Here is a 21,344-nt window from a genome sequence, read left to right on the forward strand (position 1 = left end):
AATAAGTTACCTGTTTAGTTGTCGAACTTTCTTTCTCTTTTACCACAAACTTGGATCAATGATTTTGATTTTTTTTTCTAGATGAATACTGGTCAATCAAATTTATTATCTGAACCAGAATAAATATTTTTTCTTACCAAGGATGCGAACATGAGAAATCCAAACAAGCCGATATTGGAAATCTAGAACTTCAGAGGTGAGACATAGCTTGGGAAGACTGACATTCTGATTTAGGACTATTCACAAAGTAGATACTGTAATTAAATTCCCTTTCAATCAATAAGAAAATTTTGATTTCACAATAAATTGAATGAATCTAGTTTATTTTTTTGAGAAAATGGAGAAAAATCTAGTGTTTTACCATTATCGCTTTTAGCGAGCAACAAGTAGCACTCGCCTGTAGTTCCCGGCTGTGGGCCGGCAAGGGGCGGACACAGCCCAAAAAGAAATACTGTCTTTCCATGCTCCGGCCCGCTGGCCACCGCCGGCAAGTTGCGGCCCCGGCGGTGTCCGCTCGTCGGCAATGGTACCGACCACATCGGCGAGCTCTGCTATGACAAGCTGGGTGCTCTTCTCCCAGTCTCATTCTCAGTAGGTGCTGCGTGGTCGCCGCCTCGTGCTCTCTTGATCTACAACTTCTGGTGATTTATGCCACGGATGAAGGAAAATGTTAATTGTTTGTGTCTTGCTGCTAATTTTGGTCGCTGAGCATCGATTTCAGGGACAGGAAGGGAATTTGGAGGAGGTAGGCGACCGGGGCCATAAAGATCAGCTCCCGCGCACCGCCTGTTCGATGAAATGCCCACAGCATGCCGCAGCCACGTCTTCTTCTCCTCTCTTTGTGGGCGCTCCTTGTAGGTAAAGGTTGTGCACTTATCTGCATAGATTACCTGTTAGCAAGCTCTTAGCTTGCACAACACAGAAGTTGGAATGCTATTGTTGTTCTTAACTTGAGCTGCTCATTATCCTGTATCATTTAATCATTGTAGTCTAGTGCTCTAATCTTTATACTCCCCATGCTCTCCCTACTGGTATGAAGGACAATGTGGCATGCTGTACAACCAAACTTATAATCTTGACCAAGTTGCTCTCGCACAGGAGGGAATTAAGATGCTCAACAGAATGTATGCTGCCTTAATTTCCTATATATCAAGTTCATCGTTGATCCCGGTTCTGGCTCCCAAGATTAAGTTGAAGTGTCCTTCATTTTGCAGATGACTGCAATGAAGGCTGCCAATAAAGAGCTGAAAGGGTTGATGAAGGCTGCGAGGATTGAAGATATAGATTTACAAGGAGCAGATCAAGAAGACCAGGCCCCACGCAGGAGGCTGTCAAGGTGCGCGCCATGAGGATCCTCAAGCAGCGCAAGATGTATGTAGTAATCCGTTCTTCCATAACCTGCCGCTACTAACCCAACCCAACCCCCCTCCTAATTTATTTATTTATCTCTGTCCGACTAGTCTCACAAACCAGACAATTGCTGAGTACTAGCTGCTACTGAACTAATGAGGGCATGTAAATTTCTGGGGTAGAGGTCTAGATGACAAGATGTGTATTAAAAAAAACAATTTGAGGATGTTTTCTTACCTAATAGGACACACCTGAAAAATATACTGAACTAGTTTTATTAAACAGTTTTAGTATGTTTCACATTCTGTTATCTTACTAGTCCATAGCTTCTTCTACTCCGCATCGAGGGGCTCCGTAACAAATCATCATCTGCTGCTAAACAGCGCTGATTTTAAAGGGGATCTCCAAATATGCTCTGTTAATGGAATTGCATGGGTAGTTGTGGGATATCCGCATTTGTTATGATTGCTTTCTTGGCTTAGGGGCAACTAAAAGGGAATATTGCATTTTACAATGGAACAACAGCGCCAATGCTTGTCAACTAAAATACATGGTTGGCCAGACAGACTTACTCCTTTCTGGTTGTCCAAATCTTGTTGGTGTGCTTTCTTACATATCTAGAACTTTTGTAATGTTTGGAGATTTTCTTATCAGTAAAGGTTATGTTCTTATCTGCTTATTAGTTTACTTGATATAGAAACTAGGATTTGCTTATTTGGAAGGCTAGCAAGTTCTTAACATGGAATTTAATGTAGGCAAGACAGAAGTGGAATGCAATTGTTTATCTATGCACCAGGCTTTATTATAGTGCTCTACTAGTCTTTATCCTTGACATGCTTTCCCTGCAGGTACGAAGTGTCAAACAACATTCTTACGTGCGTGACAAGGAGGCAGCCGCACCAGATCATCTTAGGTAGTTCGTAGAGTTGATTAGCTAGGATCTATCTTTATCTTCCCTTTGTAATCTTATCTCTAGCTTCCTCTCCAAGATGTAATCTAAACTGTATGCGCTATCAGGGAGGTACGCCCCTGCCTATAAACACGTACGGCGTCCCCTCGAGTTGAGGTACGACGCTTTCCACCATCGCACATGGTAATCAGAGCCCTTCTCTTCCACGTCTAAACCCTAGAACTCCATCCAGTGCAACTATGTCGTCTTCCTCTTCCTCCGGTGCCTCCCAGGCTGGTCCCAATGGCCAAGTCACGGAGAGGCTCTCCCGCACCAACTACGTCCTCTGGCGCGCGCAGATCATGCCGTAGCTGAGGGGCGCGGGTGTCTTCGGTTACGTCGACGGCACGATACCGGAGCCGGCCAAGATCCTCCACACCAAGAACAAAGATGGGAAGGAATCCTCTGAGCTGAATCCCCTCCACTCTATCTGGGTGCGAGAGGACCAGCAGGTGCTCGGGTACCTGCTGAACAACCTCACCAAGGAGGTGCTCGTGCAGGTGACCGCGATCACCACGGCGCGCGAGCTCTGGGTGGCGTTGTCGGGGATGTTTTCCTCGCAGTCGCTCAGTCGCGTAAACAACATCAGAACCTCTCTGGTGAACACCCTGAAGGGCAACAAGACCGTCGCCACCTACTTCGCCGAGATGCGTGGCTTCGCAGATGAGCTGGCCGCCGCCGGGATACCTTTCCAGGATGATGAACTCATCTCCTACATCCTGCACAGCCTCGACATGGACTGCCAGCCACTCGTCTCCGTCCTCGACGCCCGCATCACCCCGGTATCCCTCGATGAGCTTTTTTCCATGCTTAGCAACTTTGATCAGAGGGTGGCGCAGTACCAGGGATCGGGCGGCTTCAAGTCGTCGGCTAACGTCGCGACGCGTGGGCGCGACGGCAATGCTCGTCACCATGGTCCCCCTCGCTCCAAGGGCAAGCAAGGGAGCGGCGGCAACAACGGCGGGTCCAACTCCCGCAACGGATGGCCAAACTACACCAACACCAGGGGCCGACGTGGCGGTTCTTCCAGGTCGCGCCCCTACGCGGTGCGCTGCCAAATCTGCGGCAAACCGGGCCATACGGCGAGGGACTGCTGGTACCGGTTTGATGAGGATGAGGCCTCCTTTGAAGATGAAGAAAAAGTTGCTGCTGCTGCTGACGGTTCATATGGCGTCAATACCAATTGGTATCTTGACAGCGGCGCAACGAACCATCTTACCGGCGAACTGGAAAAGGTGACACTCAAGGAGAAGTATCACGGCAAGGACCAGATCCACACCGCAAGTGGTGCAGGTATGAGGATATGTCACATTGGTCATTCAGTTTTTCGTACCCCACGTTGAAAATTTCATCTTAGGAAAATTTTGCATGTCCCTAGCACTGACAAGAACCTTCTATCTGTCCATCGAATCACCCTTGATAATCATGTTTACATTGAATTTCATCCCTTCTTCTTTTTGATCAAGGATCAGGTCACGAGGAAAACTCTCTATCGAGGTAGATGTGTTCGAGGCCTTTACCCGTTGATTCCGGAGCTTCGAAGATACAATAAACAAGCTTGTGGTGCTATCAAGCTTTCGGCCACACGATGGCACGACCGTTTAGGGCATGCTTCATTTTCCTTAGTTGATCGTTTACTTAAAAAGAATAAGCTCCCGCTTGTTGGTGAGCGCAATGTTGAAACCATTTGTGATTCTTGTCAGAGAGCAAAAAGTCATCAACTTTCTTATCCTGTTTCCACTAGTGTTTCTACTCAACCATTGCAATTAATTTTTTCCGATGTATGGGGTCCTGCCCCAAGCTCTGTTGGTAGACACACGTACTATGTCAGTTTCATTGATGATTACAGCAAGTTCTCTTGGCTTCACTTTCTTAAAAAGAGGTCAGAAGTTTTCCAAGTCTTTAAAAACTTTCAAGCTCTTGTAGAACGACAGTTTGATCGAAAGATTCTTGCTGTCCAATCCGACTGGGGTGGGAGTACGAAAAACTCAACACCTTCTTCCAAACACTAGGGATTTCCCAACAAGTGTCATGCCCTCACGCTCACCAACAAAATGGGTCTGCGGAACGTAAGCACAGGCACATTGTTGAGGTTGGCCTTGCTCTCTTGGCCGGAGCCTCTATGCCCTTAAAATTTTGGGACGAAGCATTCCTCACTGCTGTACACATCATAAACATGCTTCCTAGTCGGGTTATCAACAATGAAACTCCCTTAGAAAGGCTTTTCCACACAAAACCGGACTATAAATCTCTTCGTGTTTTTGGATGCGCTTGTTGGCCAAATCTTCGCCCCTACAACACTCGCAAGCTTATGTTTCGTTCCAAACAGTGTGCGTTTCTTGGGTATAGTGCTCAGCATAAAGGAGTTAAATGTCTTGATATCTCCACTGGTCGTGTCTACATATCTAGAGATGTTGTTTTTGACGAGACAAAATTTCCTTTTGTTGATCTCCACCCTAATGCCGGCGCCTTACATCGCAAGGAGATCCTTCTCCTACCACCTCATCTCTCCGGTCATGATCAAGGGGGACACGATAACTGTGATGATCATTTGTTGACTAATCCTCTTAACCATATGCATGAGCCTTGTGATGACACATGAGATCATAGTGGCGAAAACAGCGAAGAAAACGGTGCAAACAGCGAAGAAAACAGCCCAACAGTCCATCCATATCGTATGTGTCGCGGCGAAGGGAGCAAATCCGCCTCGGGATCTGGCGTGCAAGCAGCAGCAGGTGGATCAGCCTCGGGATTCGGCGCGTCAGCAGCGGCAGGAATATCTGCCCCGGGATCCGGAGCGACAGGCGTGATAGCGCGCGGTGCTGCGACAGCAGCGCCCGCGCCCTTCTCCGCGTTGACCACGCGGCCAGCTGCGGTTGGCAGCAGCGGCTCCACTAGCCCACGCGAATCAGCAGCTGCCACGTGCCAGGCTACTGCTGGCCCGATCGGCTCGCGCTTCGGGAGCCAGCCGGCTGTCTACAAGCGGCGCGACGCGGTTCGATTGGCTGGCGCGGGACCGGACGTAGCAGGCACTGGCTCCGGTCGGGGGGGATCTTCTGCGCCGGATCCGCCTTTTCCACAACAGCCAGCCGCCACAGAAGATCAGCTAGGAGCGGACCATGTGGAAACTGGTGGCGCAGGCGGATCTGCCTCGGATCAGGCGCAGATTTCACCCCCTGATTCTGCCATGGGATCCTCTGTGGCGCAAAACAATGCAGCCACACAGCAGCACCGTACACGACTACAATCAGGGGTAATTAAGCCAATTAATTACAAGCACATAACCAAATATGGTATGATCTGTTCTACAGGTGAACCAGGTGAGCCTACCACACTTGAGGAGGCTCTTGGTGATGAGAAGTGGAGAAAAGCAATGCATGAGGAGTATGTGGCACTACAGAAAAATAAAACGTGGCATTTGGTTCCACCAAAACAAGGTAAAAATCTTATTGACTGCAAGTGGGTCTTTAGGATCAAAAGGAAGTCTGATGGAACAGTTGATCGTTTGTGACGCCCCGAGACCGATGTGCCAGTTGTCGTCCAGTTATTCGCCGTCGTTGCCATGTCATTCGCTTGCGTGTTGCTTCTTGTCATGTCATCATGTGCATTGCATCATCATGTTTTCAAAACTTGCATGCGTCCCGGCCTCCTCGTTCTCTCCGTTGTCCGTTCTAAGCCCAGACACACTTGCACGCGCCCACGGCACGTCTGAAATATTATTTTATAAGTGGCCTAAAAATGTTCTTGGAATGGGTTGAAAGTTGGCGTGTGGTCTTATTATAGTGTAGATTTCACCGCATTCGGAGTTCGTTTGTTAGCCCAACCGTTAAACTATAGCGGCATTATAGCCGGTCTTTTCGTCGGACGTTTTCGGTCTTCGGAAACAGATGCCGGGCTCTCTCTCTCTTCTCCCCCTCGCAGTCTTGCCACGGCCCACCTAATCCATCCTCTTTCCCCTCTTCGCTTCCGGAGTTGTCTGATGCGATCGCACGGCCCGAAACCCTCTCTGCTCAGTGCATCAAACCCCCCCTCGCGCGCGCGTCCAAAAAGCTGTCCCGGACCCGACCCGAGCAGTCGTCACCGTTGTGTCCGGATCATCCCCAAACGTCTACAAAACATCACCGTTTTCTTATTTGGACTTCCTAGTGTTTTATTCTCAACCGCTCGATTTTAATTGGAGGGACGAATTAGCCCCTAAACTTCCCTCTTTTCCATATATATAGTCCACTCCTAGACTATTTTGGACAAACCCTAAAATCTAGGGACCTTGTCCCATCCATCCCATCCCCACGCCGCCGCCACTCTCCTTGTTATCAGCGTTGAACCAACCAGCCGCCCTCCTCGTTTTCCCCCGATCCAATCCAATCCATCTCCTCCTTCCTCTGCCCGCTCGATCTTCCCCACCCCGCGCCCGAATCAGGGGAGAGGAGCTCCTTGCCGCCTCCCACCTCGTGCCCGAGCCCCTTGCTCCCGCAGCAGCAGCAGAGCCCCAATCGCTGGGTTTGTCCATCTCCCGTATCACCCATGGCGCCCGAGGTGCACCTCGACCCCGTCGTCGACCCAGCCGCTGCCGGCGAGCAGCAGCAACCAGCAGGCCATCCTCGCCACCCGGATCCACTCCACCACCTCGGTGTTTGCACGCCTCCCGCTCAGCGCCCGCACCTCGCCATCTTGCTGCTGCCCGCACCATCGAAGGTCCGCCGGACCCGCGACTAGGTCACTGCCGAGCCTCCTCGCGACCAAGAACGGAACCCCGGTGACCTCCCATGCTCGGATCTGGCCGCCCCGACGCCTCCGCTCGCGGATCCGGCGAGCCCCATTCGTATCACGCCGCCTCCGCTCCTCCCTGCCTTCGTCAGCGCCACCGTCAACCTCCCTGCTCGTGTGGGAGCTCGAGGACAACGAGCACGCCTCGCTCGCCTGGGCCAGCCGGCCTCGTTGGCCCAACCACAGCCCAGCGCCTCCCCAGCCCACTGCGCAGCTGGCCCAGCGCACCAGCCTCTGCACCGAGCGGGCCTCAGCCCACTAGGTGAGGCCAACCCCTGCGCCCAGCCGCCCCTGTTGCGGTCCAGCTCTTGTTTTTTTTCAGTTCGGCGAATTTATCTATTTTTTCAGAGACAGCAGTTTTGCAGAAAACCCCTTCATGATCATGCATATTGTAACTCACAAACGATGCATCATATTAAAATAAACTTAATATGAAAATTGCTTAGAATTGCATCTAGTTTCATAATATGTCATTTTCACCCATGTTTAAAATGTTTAATTTGCTGTATGTTTAAATTTGCTCCTATGCCATGCTAAAATGATTTATTTCATAACTAAGTAACCATAACTCGGATTTTAATAAACTTTATATGTAAGTGGGGTGGAAAATGCCTAGTTTAATATGGTGGCTTCACTTTGCATGCTTAACAACTCTAAAATATTGTTTAGGGCAGAACAGTACCAAACTTTAAAATATGCATATGAGGAGTTTCGAGAAATTGTTGTTCGTTGTTTCCGGCCTCATTTAACCTTGACTAGATAGGTAGTTTTCATTTGCTTCATCTCTTGCCATGCTAACAACATTTAATCTTGTTGGGTACATAAACGAGATCGAACTAAATAAGTCACGTGGTGTTTCGTCAATATGCAACGGAGTTGCATATTGTGCTCCACTTAATTTGTAGGGTTGCTTGTGCATTTTGCCATGCCATGCTTCATTAAACCGGACATGCATCATACTTGTTTGCGCATCGTGCCATGATTATGTGATGGTTGTTTACTATGTTGTTTGCTTCTTTCCGGTGTTGCTTCTACGGGTTGGTTCCGATAACGTCGTGTTTGTGAGGAACCGTTCGACTACGTCCGTTTGTCTTCTTCATGGACTCGGTCTTCTTCCTTGCGGGATTTCAGGCAAGATGACCATACCCTTGAAATCACTTCTATCTTTGCTTGCTAGATGCTCGCTCTTTTGCTATGCCTATGCTGCGATACCTACCACTTGCTTATCATGCCACCCATATTGTTGAACCAAGCCCCTACCCACCTTTTCCCAGCAAACCGTTGTTTGGCTATGTTACCGCTTTGCTCAGCCCCTCTTATAGCGTTGTTAGTTGCAGGTGAAGTTTGAAGTTTTGTTCCTTGTTGGAACATGGAGATGTTGTTCCTTGTTGGAACATGTTTACTTGTTGGGATATCACAATATATCTTATTTAATTAATGCATCTATATACTTGGTAAAGGGTGGAAGGCTCGGCCGTATGCCTGGTGTTTTGTTCCACTCTTGCCGCCCTAGTTTCCGTCATATCGGTGTTATGTTCCCGGATTTTGCGCGGTTGGGTTATAATGGGAACCCCTTGACAGTTCGCTTTGAATAAAACTCCTCCAGCAAGGCCCAACCTTGGTTTTACCATTCGCCACCTAGCCTTTTTCCCTTGGGAGTCGCGCATCCCAAGGGTCATCTTATTTTAAACCCCCCCGGGCCAGTGCTTGTCTAAGTGTTGGTCCAAACTAGAGCCCCTTGCAGCGCCACCTCGGGGAAACTCGAGGGCTGGTTTTAGTTGTACGGATTGCTTATCCGGTGTTGCCCTGAGAACGAGATATGTGTAGCTCCTATCGAGATGTCGGCGCATCGGGTGGTCTTGCTGGACTTGTTTTACCATTGTCGAGGATGTCTTGTTGTACCGAGATACCGAGTCTGATCAGAATGTCTTGGGAGGAGGTATATTCCTTCGTTGACCGTGAGAGCTTGTGATGGGCTAAGTTGGGACACCCCCTGCAGGGATTTGAACTTTCGAAAGTTGTGCCCGCGGTTATGGGCAGATGGGAATTTGTTAATGTCTGGTTGTAGAAAACCTGAACTTGACCTTAATTAAAATGCATCAACCGCGTGTGTAACCATGATGGTCTCTTCTCGGCGGAGTACGGGAAGTGAACACGGTGTTGGAGTTATGCTTGACGTAGGTTGTCTAGGATCACTTCTTGATCATACTTTTATCGACCGTGCTTTGCCTTCTCTTCTCGCTCTCTTTTGCATATGTTAGCCACCATATATGCTAGTCGCTTGCTACAGCTCCACCTCATACTTTTACCTTACCCATAAGCTTAAATAGTCTTGATCGCGAGGGTGCGAGATTGCTGAGTCCCCGTGGCTCACAGATTCTTCCAAAACCAGTTTGCAGGTGCCGATGAGTCCGCGCAGATGACGCAACCCAGCTCAGGAGGAGCTTGTTGAAGATCTTGTCCTTTGTGTTGTTTCGTTCTAGTTGATCAGTAGTGGAGCCCAGTTGGGGTCGATCGGGGACCTTGTCGCATTTGGGGTAGTCTTCTTTTATTTTGGTTCCGTAGTCGGACCTTGATTGTATCTGGATGATGTAATGCTTTATTCATGTAATTGTAAGCCAACTATGTATCTCTTTCCCTTATGTATTACATGGGTTGTGTGAAGATTACCTCACTTGCAACATCGCTTTCAATGCAGTTATGCCTCTAAGTCGTGCTTCGACACGTGGGAGATATAGCCGCATCGAGGGCGTTACAAGTTGGTAATCAGAGCCTTCCCCGACCTTAGGAGCCCCCACTGCTTGATCGTTTTTAGCAGCCGTTGTTGAGTCTAGAAAAATTATTTGTGTCATTTAGGAATTATATATCGGAGAGTTTAGGGATTTTTTTTACTTCCCAGTCTCCTCATCGCTCTGGTAAGGCATCCTGACGTAGAGTTTTGACTCTTCTATTCTCAAATTTCACTAAAAAAAATTTAGGATCACGCGGGTATCTTGGAATCGTTCCGATGGTTTTATGACGAGAACATTGTCTTCGTGCCTCCTGTCAGGGGTTTTGTGGAAGTGTCCCGGGGAGTTGAGCTCCGAGGTGTTGTCGTCATAATTTTATCGTTGCAGTTCTGGAATACCTGAGTTTAGTACGCCGACATCAAAAATCTCTTTTATGCAGTTCGTTGGTGAGATAACCTCGACGCCACCCAGTACTGGGGCGGGAGTTCGGGAGTATTGCCATAACTTGTATAACGGATGCTTTTCAAAGGTTGAGGTAGACGATTTCCGAAGGTTTCTCGGTTATGTGTTGAAGGATGGATACAGTTGGATGTAGGATTTGCTAGATTTGGGTGAGATATTATGCTTCCCCTGTATCCCCAACACCTGATTGCATAACCGGAAAGGTTCGTGAGTTTTATAAGTGGGAATTCTAGTAGCTCTTAGGATATCTTTCCAACAGATGTATGATATGAAATTGGGGTTCGACGTCTAGTGGTCCGCCTATTCACGGTCGATTTTACAGTGGTCTCTTTGTGTCTAAAAGAGTCCTTGGCTATGCCGACTCGGGGACGCTTCGTATGTCATGTGCACTGCCTTGTACATGACGGTGCTGTACGATCGAGCCCGTGTAGGCCCCACCACGAAAACTTCGGACGAAATCTCTATCATATGTTTGTTCCAGCTTATTCTGCAAGCCAATCCTTTTGTTTTGTTTTGAGTTGTGGTATTCGGGTTGCTTCGAAGTCAAGTGTTGATTCCATACCTTTCCCAAATGGTGTTCTCATACTCTGATGTGAATACTAATCCTTCTTGATAATCGAGATTGTCATGTCAATCCTTTTTCACTGGTGTGTTTCTCTTCAAGTGGATCCGATCACTTCAACATTCGCAAGATCAAGTATTAGTTCTTCTCAATGGTGTTTGTTTCATCCGTCTCCAAGTTGCCTTTGTTTTTTCCCGCCCACCCACCCTTTTTCCTCAAGGACTCGGATTTCTTAATCAAGTATCCTTTTATTCATGTGAAGTCTCTCCATTCTTTTCCATCAATATTCTTACCCGGTGGTTTCCATGAAGATGTTCTACTAGTTCGTCACTCTTCACTCGTTTTCTTCTCCGGTGGATTCCATTCAAGTCTTGTTGTTGATCATATCCCTTTCCTCGTTTTCAATGTTTTCTCATGCCGGTGCAATTCTTAATCATTCACCTCTCGCTATTCAATTGTTCCGGAGTGCCGAAGATATCTCGAAGATTCGTGTTTCCACTCTGCAGTCGTTCAAGATCTTTTGAGGATGTTATCTCATTCAAGCCATTTAATTCAACCGGTGCTTTCTCTCTTTTGAATTGTTCTACGGTGTTTCTTTTGAGTGGGCCCTAACCCACAGGTCTTTTTCCAGGATCTTACCTGACTCTTCTATTTATTTTCCCGAAGCTATCCTCAAATTTCTTTTCGAAGTTTGACATAAGAATGATTTATCTTCAGTCAAATGCCTTTCCCCAAGATCGGTTAAATTCTTTTCATCCTTGGCTCAACCTCTTCGTTTTTTTATTCTTCCAGAGTATCTAAACAATTCATGGTGGTGTTCCTCATCATCATTCTCTGCATTTGAAGACCGAAGAAGTTTCTTCTCTCAATCTTGCTCCATTCTCTTCAAGATTCGTGATTCTAGCTTGTTGCCATCCTTTCATAATTGTTTTTCGATTGTGAGAATTCTTTTCACCTATCCGGAGCATTTCAAGATTCTTTTCAGTGTGCTTCTCCGGAGTCCATCATCTCAGAGTTTATTCATTCTCAGCTTTCAGCTATCATTCTCAAATTTTACCGGTGCATCAAGTGATCTCTAATCAGCTCGTGATCTCTTCTCTCTCATGTATCTAAATTCTCTCAAGCGTCTTCGTTCATTTGCTTAATTCTTCCCGGTGTTTCTTTAGGTTTTATTCGTTCTTTTTCAATTCTTATGGTGGTTCTCCAAAGATTTCTTTTCCTTCATTATCATATCAATTTATTCGTTGTTTCAATCCTTCCGGTGGTTCCTGGAAGACTTTCTCAAGTTTGCGCTGTATCTATCTTAATCCTTTCTACGAGAATAAGTAATATGTCAAATCCGTTGATTGTCATCAATTTAATTGGTGAAGGATAAGCATAATGTAATTCTTATTCTTGTTTCATCGAGTAAATTCAATTCCTTATTCCAGAGCCTCATCAAAATTCTCGGTCGAACTTGTTTCATCTTTTCTTTTCTGGAGTTCCAAGCTTTTCCGCATTATCTCGTCGCGAAGCTCCATCTATATCATTGCAAGGCTTCACCTTGTGTTTTCAACTACCCTTTCTTTCCGTTTGATCATTCTTTTGTTTTAGCGAAGTTCTTCATGAAGGTTTTACATGATGGTTCATCAAGGATTTTATCCCTTCTCGAAGTTTTCATCGAGATTCTTTTCCGAAGAGCTCAAATATTCTTCATATTGTAATCCGGAGCGCAATTTTTTTCTACTTTATCATTTGTGATGGCCTGGCTTATTAGGGATGATAGACTACTCATATCAATAAGGAATTCCTTCTTTTCCGGGAGCCCATTCAGACAGAACTTCAAAGTTAAGCGTGCTCAGCTTGGAGTAGTGTCAGGATGGGTGATCGACCGGGAAGTTGCTCCCGGGTGCGCACGAGTGAGGACAATGTGCGCAGAAAAGACTAGTATTGATCTTTGGGGCCAGTCTAGATCCTGCCAGGAGTAACGACCACCGGCGGGTGTGTCCGGGGCGTTACAAGTTGGTATCAGAGCCGACCCTCGCGGTTACACGGATGGTTGCGGACAGGTGCGTGGTCATGTTGTTCATGACGTTTGTGACCCGTCGTGGCACACGGCATGGTACATGTACCGGACTGGATGCACAGACGTATGAGCCAAGAGGGAACGTTCCTTTGGCCCGACGAGGACGTCGGTTCCTCTAAGTGGGGGTGTATGTGATGGCCTGGCTTATTAGGGATGATAGACTACTCATATCAATAAGGAATTCCTTCTTTTCCGGGAGCCCATTCGGACAGAACTTCAAAGTTAAGCGTGCTCAGCTTGGAGTAGTGTCAGGATGGGTGACCGACCGGGAAGTTGCTCCCGGGTGCGCATGAGTGAGGACAATGTGCGCAGAAAAGACTAGTATTGATCTTTGGGGCCAGTCTAGATCCTACCAGGAGTAACGACCACCGGCGGGTGTGTCCGGGGCGTTACATCATTGGAGGTGGTATTATGTCATTCTTGATAATTTGACCTCATGGTTCATGATTCACATATTGTTAAGAATGAGGTATTTTAAATCCATCAACCTCTTCGTTGGAGCTATCTTGGGTTATATTTCACCTAAAGTTTTCCCTAAGGATTGTTGCTATTATGGTGCTTATAAAGGACCCAAGTTCTTCATTTATCCTCCCAGTGATGTAAGTTTCTCGTCTCCTTGTTCATATCAATCCAATTCTGCTTCCCGTGAGTGGCAGGTTGTCACCTCATAATTTGAGATGTATTCCATAAGACCATATCAAGCTTATTCCTTTCGTTGTTGGTTTTCCAACAAATCCGCTCGACCCGTTCCCTAAGGATGGCTTCTCAAGCTCTTTTGTGGCATAAGATGGCATTTTCTTCTCCATTCTTTTCCAATTATCTATACTATATTCTTTCGTTCCGGAGGCATTGTGATGTTGCTTTCTTCAACCATCATCTTGTTTCATCAAAGATCATGTTCTTCTTATGATTGTCCATTTAACCGGAGTATCGTGCCGTCTTTTCAAGTTCTCTCATCTTATCAAATTTTGCTTCTCTTTTCTACCGGAGTGCTGTCCGAATTTGTTCTTCCTTGTTCCTCTTTCTTAACAGAGTGCTTTCAACTTTGTTCATCTCTGTTGTTTTCTTTCTTTCAAGTTATTCAACCTTTCAAGGTTCTTTGGTTTCACTCGTTTGTCAAAGAAGCAATTTGGTTTACCTCTTCTCTTATCGCTTCCGTTGTCGCCATTCTAGATCTCGGGACGAGATCCTCTCGTAGTGGTGGAGTGTTGTGACGCCCCGAGACCGATGTGCCGGTTGTCGTCCAGTTATTCGCCGTCGTTGCCATGTCATTCGCTTGCGTGTTGCTTCTCGTCAGGTCATCATGTGCATTGCATCATCATGTTTTCAAAACTTGCATGCGTCCCGGCCTCCTCGTTCTCTCCGTTGTCCGTTCTGAGCCCAGACACACTTGCACGCGCCTGCGGCACGTCCGAAATATTATTTTATAAGTGGCCGAAAAATGTTCTCGGAATGGGTTGAAAGTTGGCGTGTGGTCTTATTATAGTGTAGATAGACCGCCTATCAAGTTTCACCGCATTCGGAGTTCGTTTGTTAACCCAACCGTTAAACTATAGCGGCATTATAGCCGGTCTTTTCGTCGGACGTTTTCGGTCTTCGGAAACAGATGCCGGGCTCTCTCTCTCTCTTCTCCCCCTCGCAGTCTCGCCACGGCCCACCTAGTCCATCCTCTTTCCCCTCTTCGCTTCCGGAGTTGTCCGATGCGATCGCACGGCCCGAAACCCTCTCTGCTCAGTGCATCAAACCCCCCCTCGCGCGCGCGTCCGAAAAGCTGTCCCGGACCCGACCCGAGCAGTCGTCACCGTTGTGGACTTCCTAGTGTTTTATTCTCAACCGCTCGATTTTAATTGGAGGGACGGATTAGCCCCTAAACTTCCCTCTTTTCCATATATATAGTCCACTCCTAGACTATTTTGGACAAACCCTAAAATCTAGGGACCTTGTCCCATCCATCCCATCCCCACGCCGCCGCCACTCTCCTTGTTATCAGCGTCGAACCAACCAGCCGCCCTCCTCGTTTTCCCCCGATCCAATCCAATCCATCTCCTCCTTCCTCTGCCCGCTCGATCTTCCCCACCGCGCGCCCGAATCAGGGGAGAGGAGCTCCTTGCCGCCTCCCACCTCGTGCCCGAGCCCCTTGCTCCCGCAGCAGCAGCAGAGCCCCAATCGCTGGGTTTGTCCATCTCCCGTATCACCCATGGTGCCCGAGGTGCACCTCAACCCCGTCGTCGACCCAGCCGCTGCTGGCGAGCAGCAGCAACCAGCTGGCCATCCTCGCCACCCGGATCCACTCCACAACCTCGGTGTTTGCATGCCTCCCGCTCAGCGCCCGCACCTCGCCATCTTGTTGCCGCCCGCACCATCGAAGTCCGCCGGACCCGCGACTAGGTCACTGCCGAGCCTCCTCGCGACCAAGAACGGAACCCCGGTGACCTCCCGTGCTCGGATCTGGCCGCCCCGACGCCTCCGCTCGCGGATCCGGCGAGCCCCATTCGTATCACGCCGCCTCCGCTCCTCCCTGCCTTCGTCAGCGCCACCGTCAACCTCCCTGCTCGTGCGGGAGCACGAGGACGACGAGCACGCCTCGCTCGCCTGGGCCAGCCGGCCTCGTTGGCCCAACCACAGCCCAGCGCCTCACCAGCCCACTGCGCAGCTGGCCCAGCGCACCAGCCTCTGCACCGAGCGGGCCTCAGCCCACTAGGTGAGGCCAACCCCTGCGCCCAGCCGCCCCTGTTGCGGTCCAGCTCTTGTTTTTTTTTAGTTCGGCAAATTTATCTATTTTTCCAGAGACAGCAGTTTTGCAGAAAACCCCTTCATGATCATGCATATTGTAACTCACAAACGATGCATCATATTAAAATAAACTTAATATTAAAAATGCTTAGAATTGCATCTAGTTTCATAATATGTCATTTTCACCCATGTTTAAAATGTTTAATTTGCTGTATGTTTAAATTTGCTCCTATGCCATGCTAAAATGATTTATTTCATAACTAAATAACCGTAACTCGGATTTTAATAAACTTTATATGTAAGTGGGGTGGAAAAATGCCTAGTTTAATATGGTGGCTTCACTTTGCATGCTTAAAAACTCTAAAATGTTGTTTAGGGCAGAACAGTACCAAACTTTAAAATATGCATATGTGGAGTTTCCGGAAATTGTTGTTCGTTGTTTCGGCCTCATTTAACCTTGACTAGATAGGTAGTTTTCATTTGCTTCATCTCTTGCCATGCTAACAACATTTAATCTTGTTGGGTACATAAACGAGATCGAACTAAATAAGTCACGTGGTGTTTCGTCAATATGCAACGGAGTTGCATATTGTGCTCCACTTAATTTGTAGGGTTGCTTGTGCATTTTGCCATGCCATGCTTCATTAAACCGGACATGCATCATACTTGTTTGCGCATCGTGTCATGATTATGTGATGGTTGTTTACTATGTTGTTTGCTTCTTTTCGGTGTTGCTTCATCGGGTTGGTTCCGATAACGTCGTGTTTGTGAGGAACCGTTCGACTACGTCCGTTTGTCTTCTTCATGGACTCGGTCTTCTTCCTTGCGGGATTTCAGGCAAGATGACCATACCCTTGAAATCACTTCTATCTTTGCTTGCTAGATGCTCGCTCTTTTGCTATGCCTATGCTGCGATACCTACCACTTGCTTATCATGCCACCCATATTGTTGAACCAAGCCCCTACCCACCTTTTCCCAGCAAACCGTTGTTTGGCTATGTTACCGCTTTGCTCAGCCCCTCTTATAGCGTTGTTAGTTGCAGGTGAAGTTTGAAGTTTTGTTCCTTGTTGGAACATGGAGATGTTGTTCCTTGTTGGAACATGTTTACTTGTTGGGATATCACAATATATCTTATTTAATTAATGCATCTATATACTTGGTAAAGGGTGGAAGGCTCGGCCGTATGCCTGGTGTTTTGTTCCACTCTTGCCGCCCTAGTTTCCGTCATATCGGTGTTATGTTCCCGGATTTTGCGCGGTTGGGTTATAATGGGAACCCCTTGACAGTTCGCTTTGAATAAAACTCCTCCAGCAAGGCCCAACCTTGGTTTTACCATTCGCCACCTAGCCTTTTTCCCTTGGGAGTCGCGCATCCCAAGGGTCATCTTATTTTAAACCCCCCCGGGCCAGTGCTTGTCTAAGTGTTGGTCCAAACTAGAGCCCCTTGCAGCGCCACCTCGGGGAAACTCGAGGGCTGGTTTTAGTTGTACGGATTGCTTATCCGGTGTTGCCCTGAGAACGAGATATGTGTAGCTCCTATCGAGATGTCGGCGCATCGGGTGGTCTTGCTGGACTTGTTTTACCATTGTCGAGGATGTCTTGTTGTACCGAGATACCGAGTCTGATCAGAATGTCTTGGGAGGAGGTATATTCCTTCGTTGACCGTGAGAGCTTGTGATGGGCTAAGTTGGGACACCCCCTGCAGGGATTTGAACTTTCGAAAGTTGTGCCCGCGGTTATGGGCAGATGGGAATTTGTTAATGTCTGGTTGTAGAAAACCTGAACTTGACCTTAATTAAAATGCATCAACCGCGTGTGTAACCGTGATGGTCTCTTCTCGGCGGAGTCCGGGAAGTGAACACGGTGTTGGAGTTATGCTTGACGTAGGTTGTCTAGGATCACTTCTTGATCATACTTTTATCGACCGTGCTTTGCCTTCTCTTCTCGCTCTCTTTTGCGTATGTTAGCCACCATATATGCTAGTCGCTTGCTACAACTCCACCTCATACTTTTACCTTACCCATAAGCTTAAATAGTCTTGATCGTGAGGGTGCGAGATTGCTGAGTCCCCGTGGCTCACAGATTCTTCCAAAACCAGTTTGCAGGTGCCGATGAGTCCGCGCAGATGACGCAACCCAGCTCAGGAGGAGCTTGTTGAAGATCTTGTCCTTTGTGTTGTTTCGTTCTAGTTGATCAGTAGTGGAGCCCAGTTGGGGTCGATCGGGGACCTTGTCGCATTTGGGGTAGTCTTCTTTTATTTTGGTTCTGTAGTCGGACCTTGATTGTATCTGGATGATGTAATGCTTTATTCATGTAATTGTGTGAAGTGGCGATTGTAAGCCAACTATGTATCTCTTTCCCTTATGTATTACATGGGTTGTATGAAGATTACCTCACTTGCGACATCGCTTTCAATGCGGTTATGCCTCTAAGTCGTGCTTCGACACGTGGGAGATATAGCCGCATCGAGGGCGTTACATCGTTACAAGGCAAGGCTAGTTGCTAAAGGCTTTAAACAACGGTATGGCATAGATTATGAGGACACCTTTAGTCCAGTTGTAAAAGCTGCCACCATCCGTCTTGTTTTGTCTATTGCTGTTTCCAGGGGATGGAGTCTTCGACAATTAGACGTACAGAACGTGTTTCTTCATGGTGTTCTAGAAGAGGAGGTTTATATGAAACAACCTCCTGGGTTTGAAAGCAAACATGCACCCTCTCATATATGCAAGCTTGATAAAGCACTGTATGGATTGAAACAGGCTCCTAGGGCATGGTATTCTCGTCTCAGTAAAAAGATGCAAATGCTTGGTTTTCTTCCTTCAAAGTCTGACACTTCACTGTTCATTTACAATAAGTCCAATACATCAATATTTGTTCTTATATATGTTGATGAAATTATTGTCACAAGTTCATCTGATGAGGCAATAACAGGATTATTGAAGGACTTAATTACTGAGTTTGCTCTAAAGGACCTTGGTGATTTGCACTACTTCCTAGGGATTGAAGTAAAATAGCACAAGGATGGACTTCATCTCTCCCGGGAAAAATATGCAAATGATTTGATAAGAAAAGCTGGGCTGCAAGGTTGTAAATCTACTACTACTCCTTTGTCTAGTACAGAAAAATTGTCTCTCACAGAAGGAACACCTTTGAGTTCAGAAGACAGCACCAGGTATAGAAGTCTTGTGGGTGCACTTCAATACTTAACACTCACACGACCTAACATTTCTTTTGCTGTCAACAAAGTGTGTCAATTCCTTCATGCACCAACCACAGTTCATTTGACTGCTGCAAAACGTATAGTCAGATATGTGAAAGATACTATGAGCATTGGTCTTAATTTTAGCAAGTCATCCTCCACTCTTGTTAGTGCATTCTCTGACTCAGATTGGGCAGGATGTTTGGATGATAGACGGTCTACTGGTGGCTTTGCAGTATTTCTTGGACCTAACCTGATTTCTTGGTGTGCCAGAAAGCAAGCCACTGTTTCCAGGTCCAGTACAGAGGCAGAGTACAAGGCACTGGCCAATGCTACAGCAGAAATTATATGGGTTCAATCCATTCTTAAGGAGCTCGGTGTGAAAACTGCTCAGGCTCCATGTCTGTGGTGTGATAACTTGGGTGCAACCTATCTTTCAGCAAATCCCGTTTTTCATGCAAGAACAAAGCATATTGAGATAGATTTTCACTTTGTCAGAGAGAGAGAGTTTCTAATAAACTCCTAGACATTCGGTTCATACATTCTCAGGACCAGACTGCAGATGCGTTTACAAAAGCCTTGCCTATACGAAGCTTTGAGACTTTCAGATATAATCTCAACTTAATGAAGTTGTGATTAAGGGAGGGTGTCAAACAACATTGTTACGTGCGTGACAAGGAGGCAGCCGCACCAGATCATCTTAGGTAGTTGGTAGAGTTGGTTAGCCAGGATCTATCTTTATCTTCCCTTTGTAATCTTATCTCTACCTAGCTTCCTCTCCAAGATGTAATCTAAACTGTATGCGCTATCAGGGAGGTGCGCCCCTGCCTATAAACACGTACGGCATCCCCTCGAGTTGAGGTACGACTTTCCGCCATCGCACACGAAGGTGAATGTGACATGCTTTACAACAAAACCTATAATCTTGACCAAGTTGCTTGCGCATCGGAAGGAAATAAAGATGCTCAACAAATTGTATGATTAAGCGTCTTTCATTTAAGTTTCCCACCAAGTTCTTGGTTGGTAGATTATGATTCTAGTTCCCAGACTAGTGTTGAAGTGTCTTTCATTTTGCAGATAAATGTAATGAAGGCTGCCAATAAAGAGTTGAAACGGATGATGACAACTGTCAGGATTGAAGATATAGATGTATGCAACATCCTTCAGTGTACCCGATTCTTTATTTGCGTGCTTATTTTTCCTGCCTAATTTTGTTTGTGTTGGATAATGAGCAACAGATCTGCAATGAGGACCAAAGGCCAATACATATACATGTGTGGTAAAGTGCAGGAAACCCCTTATACATTGGAGATATACAGAAAATGGACTATACACATCTAACACCCCCCCCCCTCAAACTCATGGTGGATCAACAACACTGAGTTTGGAGAGAAAAAAGACATGTTGCGCTCGAGTTTGTGCCTTCATGAAGAAGTCCGCCAACTGTAACTCAGAAGGCACATAGTGAAGAGCAAGAGTCTGATCTTGCACAGCAGCACGCACAAAGTGGGCATCCACACCGATGTGCTTGGTGAGCTCATGCTTCACCTGGTCACGAGCAATACTGATAGCACCGGTACTGTCAGACAGTAAGGGAGTCGAGGTAGGAGCAGACACACCAAAATCCTCAAGCAACCACCATAACCAAATCACCTCAACTGTCAACATAGTCATCGCTCGTAACTCAGCCTCTGTACTCGAGCGAGAAACCGCAGTCTGTTTCTTGGTCTTCCAGGCAATAAGAGAGCCACCAAGAAAGACACAGTAAGTAGACAGCGAGTGTCTATCAAAGGGATCACTAGCCCAGGTAGCATCAGAGTAGGCCTGGAGCTCGAGAGAGCTGGAGCGGGGAAAGAAAAGGCGATGAGAGATCGTGCCACGAAGATATCGTAGAACACGGAGGATATGGCTATAGTGGACAGAGGTGGGGGCTGAAACAAACTGACTCAGGATGTGGACGGGATAGGAGATGTCAGGACACGTAACACCAAGATAGACAAGGCTGCCAACGAGGTGACGATAGCGAGTGGGATTAGGAAGAGGGTCACCGTCAGAGGCACGAAGCTGAACATTGAGCTCCATAGGAGTCACAACAATGCGCTCATCACCGAGCGCAGCTCGAGCAAGAAGATCCTGAATATATTTTTCCTAGGACATGTAGAAGCCATCAGAGGTCGAGGAAACCTCAATCCCAAGAAAATAGCGAAGTGGACCAAGATCATACATGAGAACTGGTCGCGAAGGTGAGCCTTAACAAAGGCAATGTAGTCAGAGTCGTCATCAGTGATGATCATGTCATCAACATAGAGAAGGTGAAGAGTCCGACCACGAGGAAACGTGTGAATAAACAACGCAGGATCATGATCACTGGGCAAGAAGCCAGCGGTAGTCACCACGTAGGCAAAACGCTCAAACCAGGCGCGAGGGGCCTGTTTAAGACCATAGAGAGAGCGGCGAAGTCGACAAACCATGCCATCAGGAGCATAGTACCCCGGTGGTGGCCGCATATAAACCTCCTCACTCAACTC

General features: G+C 47.2%; 1 protein-coding gene across 1 annotated transcript in view; it reads left to right on the plus strand.

Annotated features, from left to right (window-relative positions):
- Positions 1-1,312: 1,312 nt before the first annotated feature.
- LOC125532597 (vacuolar protein sorting-associated protein 60.1-like) overlaps positions 1,313-21,344 on the plus strand; it is a 34,290-nt gene continuing 14,258 nt past the window's right edge. The window contains exons 1-3 of the mRNA XM_048696600.1: positions 1,313-1,373; positions 19,700-19,791; positions 19,894-19,965. Coding sequence (XP_048552557.1) covers positions 1,346-1,373; positions 19,700-19,791; positions 19,894-19,965 — 192 coding nt within the window. The 5' untranslated portion in view covers positions 1,313-1,345. The remainder of the gene's footprint in view (positions 1,374-19,699; positions 19,792-19,893; positions 19,966-21,344) is intronic.

The sequence above is a fragment of the Triticum urartu genome, chromosome 1 (assembly GCF_003073215.2).
Source record: "Triticum urartu cultivar G1812 chromosome 1, Tu2.1, whole genome shotgun sequence".
Lineage (NCBI taxonomy): Eukaryota > Viridiplantae > Streptophyta > Magnoliopsida > Poales > Poaceae > Triticum > Triticum urartu.